The 9,266-nt window shown below is 35.7% G+C and overlaps 1 protein-coding gene across 2 annotated transcripts; it reads left to right on the forward strand.

Moving 5' to 3' along the window:
* The first annotated feature begins 310 nt into the window (after positions 1–310).
* LOC122031860 (UDP-N-acetylglucosamine transporter ROCK1-like) lies at positions 311–5,898 on the forward strand. Of its 2 annotated transcripts, XM_042591051.1 has the most exons (8): positions 311–532; positions 875–923; positions 1,011–1,237; positions 2,355–2,553; positions 2,624–2,767; positions 5,391–5,465; positions 5,550–5,716; positions 5,794–5,898. In XM_042591051.1, exons 1-7 carry the CDS (start codon positions 396–398, stop codon positions 5,709–5,711), a joined length of 993 nt encoding a protein of 330 aa, XP_042446985.1. In that variant the 5' UTR covers positions 311–395; the 3' UTR covers positions 5,712–5,716; positions 5,794–5,898. The 2 variants fall into 2 exon arrangements, with proteins under 2 accessions (XP_042446985.1, XP_042446984.1); XM_042591050.1 differs by having other exon boundaries at positions 5,550–5,898.
* Positions 5,899–9,266: the final 3,368 nt, after the last annotated feature.

Raw genomic sequence — 9,266 nt, forward strand, 5'->3', positions numbered from 1 at the left:
TAATTTTTATTTTTTTATTTTTGAAAGGCCAACCTGTTGATTTGTTGGGTATTAGGTCAGAGTAGCGAATTCGATTTTTCGGTTCAACGGTTTCAAATTCGGTCGGACGGGCGTTCAACGAACCAAGACGTTTGTCATAAAGTATTTCCGCGGCTCCGCCCGCCCACAGTCTACCCAATATCTCACCGAGGTCTCACGAGACGCGCACACAGCGAGCGAGTGGTTGGTGGGCGCCCACCCTTTGCAGTGGCCCGCAGTGTTAGTGGATCCCACAGATACCTTGCCTCTTCTCCGTAATGGGTCTGCGTCTCCCTTTTTGACCGTCGCCTTCGTTTTGGAACAAGCCAAAGCGTCGGGCTTCTTCTTCTTCTTCTTCTTCTTCTTCCGCGCTCCCGATGGCTACCGCCGGTGCTCCGGTGAAGAGAAAGGCCCCGACGAGTTCCGATGCCACAAGCGCGAGAGTGTGGCTTTACCTCGCACTCCTCACCCTCCAGTACGGCGCGCAACCGCTCCTCTCCAAACGCTTTACCGGGTGGAGATCTCGACCTCTTCTGATTCTCCAATGATTCCTCTCTATCTATTCCGATGCTTTCAGTCCAAATCCCGTCCGTCGTTTCTTAATCTTTAGGGTATCAGATTGCTTGGTAATGTTGCATATGATCGGTTCCCTTTTTCTCTATTTGGGGGAGATTAACGCAACTAGGGATGAATTATCTCTTTCAGTATCCAAGCAGTGCTATCATATTCTTTTAAGACATATGTTTAGTCAATTACTATTAATTATACATGTTCATTTAGTTGCTGCATGGAAAATGTTCAAGGATTTAATGTCAAGTAACTCTTTTTCTTATTATCTTATAATTTGCTCCTGCAGAAAAGATGTTATTGTTACTTCATCTGTGCTATCATGTGAGCTGGCGAAGGTGCTTCATGGTTCTAGTTTTATTTTTTCATTTTTCTGAATTATGTATCTGTAGCTGTTTGAAATGTAAAGTTTGCACTTTTGGTAGGTTATTTGTGCTATTCTTCTTTTAGCAAAAGGAGGTAATTTGAAGAAGCAATTTAAGCAGTGGAGGTTGGTTAATGCATTGACTGCATCTGGCCTTCCAGCAGCCATTTATGCATTGCAGAATAGCTTGTTGCAGATATCATACAAGAATCTTGATTCACTGACATTTTCAATCCTTAACCAGACAAAGCTACTTTTCACAGCCTTTTTTACTTACCTTATTTTGGGGTAGGTAGTTTGGTATTACAAATCTTCTAGTATCTGTGTTCCTTTTCCAAGTTCTTCTCATTTTTTTTTAACTTTTAACTTGTTTTTATCCAACTGATATCTGCTACAAACATATCTAAGTGGACCTATATGAATAATACTTCCAATTTTTAAAATTCCAACTTGTGTTTGATCCTTCAAAGTTTCCACTCATTAAAGCTGCAGGAACTGCACATGTTCCAACTTTATTCTTTAAATTCCATGATTCTGTTATTAGTAGGGAAGTGTTGGTTTGCCGACTTGATAAATTAAATTTATGATTCAATAAATTCTAGCTTTTACATTCTAGGATTATCCAGAATTGTATTTCATTGGGCTGACGTTATTCCTACCATCCAGATGAAGCCACATGTTTGATCCAAATTTATACTTTAAATAAGACCCAATTGCTGTAGTTGTTTTGAATGGTTATAGCCTTGTAGGTTTTGTTTTTCTAGAAATGCACAAAGTGAATTTTAACAATGTATACATAGGTTGATTTTGCATAAAATAGTTACTCATGCTTCCATACCCTGGAGAGTAGGTTTGTGAAATGCAACCTGAGTATCTTGAATTTAGATTGCAGGATCAGATCAATCCCTTTCAAACTCATTGCAGGATCATATCAACCCCTTTCCAAGGTCTCATGTGCTTATATTGCATTCAAATCCATGATTGGAGCTTTTTACCCTTGCCATATTCCAATGTGCTGAGCTTTCTGTTCTAGTTGTTTAATAACTTTGTTTGGTGGTAAGTTATTGCTCACTTTGAGCACATGGAGAAATACTGTACGTACTAGTTTGACAAACTGTTTCATGTGAAGTTTATGTTGTTCTATTTGCAAAAGTGAATTTGCATTTCAAAAATTAAATATTATTGTAAACAGAGTTTGCCTAGCATGACGAGGAAAGTTATTCTGTCATTTGTCTAACTGCTAGAGGATTTATAAGAAAGATAGCATAATAAACATCATTATGCTACATAATCTCAACCTAAGAGACAAATGGAAATAACTTGGATTCTGATTGTATATTTCAGTATGAAACAATTCTCCACAAGAAAACTAACATGATCTGTGATCACTGATATCAATTTATAGGCACAAACAATCACAACGGCAATTTGGAGCTCTTATGTTGTTAGTTGTTGCTGCCACTCTTTTGAGCATTGGCGCGAGTTCTGGCAAGGGTTCCAGTAGCAAGGATTCTGATCTGGTTTTTCTTTATGGAATTATTCCTGTCATGGTCGCTTCTGTTCTTTCTGGCTTGGCTTCTGCTTTGTGCCAGTGGGCATCTCAGGTCAGTTCTTAATTGTATTTGTCTTGTTATTTTTTCTTAATCTGCCAATGCCACTTTGCTTTGTTTACAGGTGAAGAAACACACATCCTATTTAATGACAATAGAAATGTCATTTGTTGGCATTTTCTGCATGTTGGCAAGTACTTTTAAGTCTCCTGATGGTGAGTTGATAAGAAAATACGGCTTTTTTCATGGTTGGACAGTGTGGACTTGGGTAAGTTTCAATTTTTTCTCTCTCCATTTTTTCACTCCTTTTTGTATTATATATTTTCTTACTCCTTTTTGTATTTGGCTATTTTCTTACTCCTTTCCCGCATGACGGGAGCTTTGTGCACCGAACTGTCCTTTTTTTTTGTATTTAGCTCATAATTACAAACTATGTTTTATCAGACACTCTTCCGAACATCGATCTTATCCACTAAATAGAATTTAAGAAAATTTTGAATTCCAAGGAAACTTTTTTTTTTTTGACAATTTTCATTTGTTTTATGTCTTATAGCCATAAATACTGACATTACCTCGCTTGGAATTCTTAAACTGGTTGTGATAAGCTTTTGGTGCAGGCATTGAGATTTGTGTACCTTGGATAATTTCTCTGAACAAAGTAATACCACTTGTGGAGCTGTTTGAATTTCTATTATACATGATAGATTTGTTCTTAAATCTTAAAACCCATCATTTTTATAGGTTGAAATTGCTGATTGGCCATTTGTTTGCATGTTTTATTGGCTCCCTTTGCTTGATTTCGCTAATTTTAAACATTCTATTTTAGTTTATTGAAATGTGGTTATTGATTCACTTTTTGCACAGAGATATTTCTGATTTGAATGTGTTAAAGCTTTAGTATGTTTTGCATTGAAGAATTTTATTAAATTCTTTTTTTTTGTTGTTGTTTTTGCTTGTGGCTTGTAAATTTGAACTGAGTAGGATAACAGATTGTGATGGCAATTCTTGATAGGAAATTCTTCAGTCTACTTTTTTGCAAGAAATGGATTAGGGACTATTGCATGTTCTATTCCATGAACAGAATGTGTTTGAAATTCTTAGTGGTTCCTACATACAATGGAATCAATTTAATATGATTAAGCTGGAAATAGCAATTAGCTCATTTTCCTCCAATGTCATATATTTTAGCAAATATATTGATGATCAGTATTAAATTTAAGCTTGTTTAACTCAATCCAAATTGAATTTCAGAAATTTTGAATGATCTCCCAATGGAAAGAACCTGTGGTTCATTTTAGAAACAATAAGATGAGAGAAGTATTTTAATATTTATTGTCAAGGCAATTAAACAAGTTTTAATGCTAAAAACATATGATTTAATTTTCCCTGTCTCTCTTTAGTGAATTACCATTTCAGAATTTTTATTTTATGGTAACCTAGTTTTTGTATAGGACACGTATTTAAACGACCAATAAATGCTTTATTTAGGTAATGTGAAACTATTACAAATATACAAATCAAATGAGGAAGAGTGATTAAAAAGACTTGGTAACAGTAAAATAAAATAAAATTTATCTAAATATAAATGATAATATAATAGAGTATAGAATCCAATGGCTTAAAGGATCATCCCACCTAATTGGATAAGATTTGGTTCTTGTTGTTATTGTAGTATCCTAGATTTCCTATAGTTCCCTGCTATAGGTTTCTCTTCTAACTCCTCTTTCTCATTATTCACCTGTTGGCTTTTAGTTTAGAGAACGATTGAACTTCAAATCTTTATTAACAACTCTTGGTGAATTAATGGCACTGCCCTTGTATTCATAGAGTACAATGTGACTCACTACTCAGGGCTTTTTTTTTCTGTAAAACTGATCGTCCAGTGATAATCATTGAGCAAAGGTTGGTAATAATGAAATTAATAAAATAGAAATAATGGTTCTAGTTTTTGTATAGGGCATTTTCATAGACGATCAATAAATATTCTATTAGGTGATATGAAACTATGATAAATATGCAAATCAAATGAGAAAGAGGGAGATTAAAAAAGACTTGGTTAGCAACAGTATAATAAGATAAAATTTATTTAAATATAAATGATAATATAGTAGGGGATAGAGTCCAATGACGAAGAAGGATACATATAGCCGGTCCCACTTAATGGGATAAGACTTGGTTGTTGTTGTATCCTAGTATTTGTATAGTTCCTAGCTATAGGTTTCTCTTCTAACTCCTCTTTCACATTATTCACCTGTTGGCTTTTAGTTTAGAGAAAGATTGAGCTTCAAATCTTTATTAACAACTCTTGGTGAATTAATGGCACTGCCCTTGTATTCATAGAGTACACTGTGACTCACTAGTCAGATTTTTTTTTTTCTGTAAAACTGAACTTCCAGTGATAAACATTGAGCAAAGGTTGGTAATAATGAAATTAATAAAATATAAATAATGGTTTCTTTTACTGAATAATGTGAGAATCATTTTAACCGTCTACTGTTTAGCCATTGACGTTTGATACTAATTATTTGAGAATACTAGGACATCTTCATTATATTAATTACTCTGTTGTAGTCTACACAGCAATGGTCTATATCAACTTAACAAGATTATTTATCTGGAAACATGTTGGCATTTCATGTTCATGCCTAATTAGAGTGCTGAAGGCTTCAATATAATGAGAGCGATTTTCACCATTGCCTACCACTTGAATCTAGAGAAAGTTTTGCAACACATCGACATATGTGATCTTGTTTTGTCATCCTAAAATTTAACAAGCTTTAGTCAGTAGTAGATATGCCCGAGAGATACCATTTGAGACCTTTTATTTAATGGCATAACACAAGTTTATTCTTTTTAGAAATTGTTTGAGGCAGTGTATGTGTTCTTACCAGATACCAGTAGTGATGAATGCTGTTGGAGGGATTCTCGTGGGGCTTGTCACTGCTCATGCCGGAGGTGTTAAAAAGGCGAGTAGAGAAGATTATCAAAGTGAGTAGAAGTCATCTTGTTCTAGTGTTCTTCTAACGCTGGTATTCTTGTCCTTTATCCAGGGCTTCGTCATCGTATCTGCATTGCTTGTAACTGCATTGCTGCAGTTTATTTTTGACGGGGAGCCGCCCTCGATGCACTGCCTTGTGGCTCTACCTCTTGTCATTAGTAGCATTGTCATATACCAGAAGTATCCATATGTTGCGAGAAAGAAGGAAGATTGAGCAAAGTAGTCATTCTAATTCCACAAAAACATGGTATCTTTGTTACACCTTTGAATTTGCTAACCGTCTCTTGTACCAGTAGGTAGCTTTGGTATCGAAACAACTTTCTGCAACTGCAACTGCAACTGCAACTGGAAATTGTAGACATGCCTAATTGTGCAAATTTTATGCCCGAGGTTTTTTTCTACCTCGATCGCCCTCATCACTTTTTGAATGCCCTAAAATTATGATACACTTCATTGTTTTACTTGGATGAATAAATACTGAGCTGGTTATCTCTGTTGACCTGTTTGAGTATCTCCATGTGAGTGTATGTCTATCAAAGTGAAATGAAAAAGTCATTTATAAGATTGCTAACAATTAATCTCAGTGAAGAGTCAAAGCATAAATTATTCACCATAATTATCTTTGTCAAACTGCACATGTCTTTAGCTAATTGAACTTGACTAAAAACCCCCGAAATGCTAGTAAATTCCATGCTTATAGTGATTAATTGAGGCGAAGGACCACTGGAAATCGAAGGAAAATAATTTGCAATGTTTTTTTTCCAAAATTATCTAAATGTGCACGAGTCTGAACTAGGGCTGCAAATGAATCGAGTCGGCTCGCGAGCTTTTCGAGCTGGCTCGAAAAATATTCGATTCGTATTCGAATTTATCGAATTCGAGTTGAACTCGAACATGTTCAAATTTTTTTTCGAACCGAATTCGAACCCAAATTATATTATTCGAGCCACTCACAAGTTTTAATATTTATTAATATAATTTAAATATATATTAAATAAATAAATTTTGAGTCTTTCGAACTTATTTTCGAGTAATAATTTGAATAGTTCGCGAACATGTTCGAATATTTCAAGCCGAACTCGAACTCGAGTCCTAATTCGAACCGAACTCGAACCAAATATTTTGAATTTTTCGAACTTCGAATCGAGTTCGAACTCGAATATATCTATTTCGAGCTGAATTTAAACCTTAAATTTTCTACATATTCAACTCGATTCGATTTATTTACACCCCTAATCTAAACTACCACCAAAACGAAACAAAATTTATTGTCTCTTCCAGAAAGAATGGAATCTTCATGGCACATGTTTTCGGAAAACGAATCAACATACATTTGTCTGACCTATTTGAATGCGCAGATAACACCCAAGTATTATCGTATTGCATGGAATTAGCTACACGTATCCTTATAAGTCATTAAATTTTATCCTTTATTATATTATTATTTATATTTAAATAAATTTTATTTTTTATTATATTATTATTTATATTTAAATAAATTTTATCTTAATTTATTAATACTAACCAAATTTATTTTATCTTCCCCTTTAACTTTTTTTATTCCTCGTTTAATATAAACATTTAAAATTTAAAATATCTCTCTTACATTTAACTTATTATCTTAGAATTAATCATCATATAAATCAACCAACACTAATCTCCTGGATTATGTAGTGGAAAGCACTGCATTATGTAGTGGAAAGCACACCTTGAATCTCCCCATGCATCAAGGGTTCAAAACTCAAGAAGCACAAGAAATTTATCTCCCGCATTTGAACCATTGGAACTGTTGGGTCATTATATGGACTGTCATTTGCTCTTTCAGATTTACCTTAGTGGTCACTTACCTCCATGATTAGTTGAATCGCAAGACTTAGATACTTAGATTATCAAAAAAAAATATATATATATAATAAACATTTTTGCCCTCGCATCTTTCGTCTTATATTTTTTATCATGAAACTCTTACAGTTTCTTAGTTATTCTTTTTGTATTATACACAATGTACAGCTACTCGACAAGACAGTTAACGATATAATTTCGACATAGAAATTCTGAATGGTTTCATGCTTTCCCTATATTATGATTTGAACATCAATGACATCCGTAGTTGACTTAGGAGGTTCCTCCTATTGAAGAACTTGGGTTGGTGAGGGAATGCCACAGAGCTTGAACAAGAACAATGAATAAGAATTAAATCTAAGGCATGTAAACACTTTCCTTAAAGAGTTTATTGCCCCCATTATCTTGCTAGACCAGATTATAATGGACAATCTCTTCTAAGATACAATAGATTATCAAACAACAAAATAGAAAGTTCTTTGGTTGTTTGTATAAGAATGTAGAATGATTGTAGTTAATTTAATTTGGCCAAGAACACTTATTATAGAGCTCTTAGACTTAACAACCGTTGTTCCAATGTTCAGACATTAAACAATCACGTTGGTTCACAAAGAAACACAATTGTTTGCTCAAAATTGGAATTTGTATTTTTTTTTTTAAAGAAAATAGTGCAATGCTACAACGTTGGCTTTAACACTGTAGCAGTGTACTGAAAACATTGCACTTGCTCTATGAACATTACAATGTTTTAAAGCTAATTCCAATTTGACTATTGCTCGCCAGCCTTTGTAATGCTGCATCCAAACTGGCTATTCCTTAGTAACGCTATAGCATGACTTCCAATGCTGTAGCATTACACTGTAACTTTCAAACTTGTTTTGATGTCTTTTAACTGTTACAATGCAAACTTAACTTCAACATTCCCCCACTTAGTTTGCAATGTAACTCTAAACTAATACTTATTGATATCACACATAAAAGAAAGTGATTTCCATCTTAAACTCAACGAGTTTGATCGATGATGGCTATATGACGAGTCCAATAGATGATGGATCTATGACGAGTGCCCCCTCTCACCGGTCACATGCTAGCGAGTGTTATTCCGTACGCCGCTCGAGTACATGGACCAAGAAAGACTACCTCAAGAATCTTCTAGAGAAGCATATGTTTGAAAGGGGCACAAAGGAGAGGACCTAGTAACTTGCAACTCTCCCGAGCGGATTAGAACACATTTCTCACAGGGGTGTTAGACGACAAGCTACCAAAACATTATCGTACTCTGGCAATATGCGAATACTCGGGAATAACTAACCTTGAGGACCGCCTCCTGAAGTTCGAAAACACCACCCTCCCTCATCAATAGACAAATGACGTAAAGTGTCGAGTATTTTTCACCACACTCTTGGGCTCGGTACAAAGGTGGTTCAAGCGACTACTAGTCGGGTCTATACACAGTTTTAAGAATTTCTACAAGTCCTTCCTTCATCATTTCGCTAGCAGCCGACATTACCACAAGACCCTCTTAAGCCTCTTTTCACTCAAGCAAAGGCTCAAAGAAACTCTCTGGGCCTATATCAAGAAGTTCAACCAGGTGGCCATGGGCATGCTCTCGACAACCCTAGAGATTTTGGTGAGTGTCTTTTCTCAAGGGCTCACTGACAACGATTTCTTCCATTCCCTCATCAAAAGGTAGCACAGGGACTTCGACCATTTACTCAGCCAAGCGACCGAGTACATCGATGTGGAGGAGGCACACCGCACCCACCCAGGCATCCATCCCAAAGCACCAAGCATCTCCTCCACCTCCACAACTTAGAGGAGCCCATGCGAGTAGCCAACCTAATCTTCTCGAGCCCCGGCCTCATGCGGTACAACATGTGGAGGCTAATCAGGTGGAATGTCTCGAGCCTCTTAGATGGGCTCCACC

Source organism: Zingiber officinale, chromosome 11A, assembly GCF_018446385.1.
Source record: "Zingiber officinale cultivar Zhangliang chromosome 11A, Zo_v1.1, whole genome shotgun sequence".
NCBI lineage: Eukaryota > Viridiplantae > Streptophyta > Magnoliopsida > Zingiberales > Zingiberaceae > Zingiber > Zingiber officinale.

Coding starts and splice junctions, on each gene's coding strand:
- LOC122031860 (XM_042591050.1), top strand. CDS start 396: ATGGCTACCGCCGGTGCTCCGGTGAAGAGAAAGGCCCCGACGAGTTCC. Junction 1,238..2,354: donor TTTACTTACCTTATTTTGGG/GTAGGTAGTTTG, acceptor ATCAATTTATAG/GCACAAACAATCACAACGGC. Junction 2,554..2,623: donor TGTGCCAGTGGGCATCTCAG/GTCAGTTCTTAA, acceptor CTTTGTTTACAG/GTGAAGAAACACACATCCTA.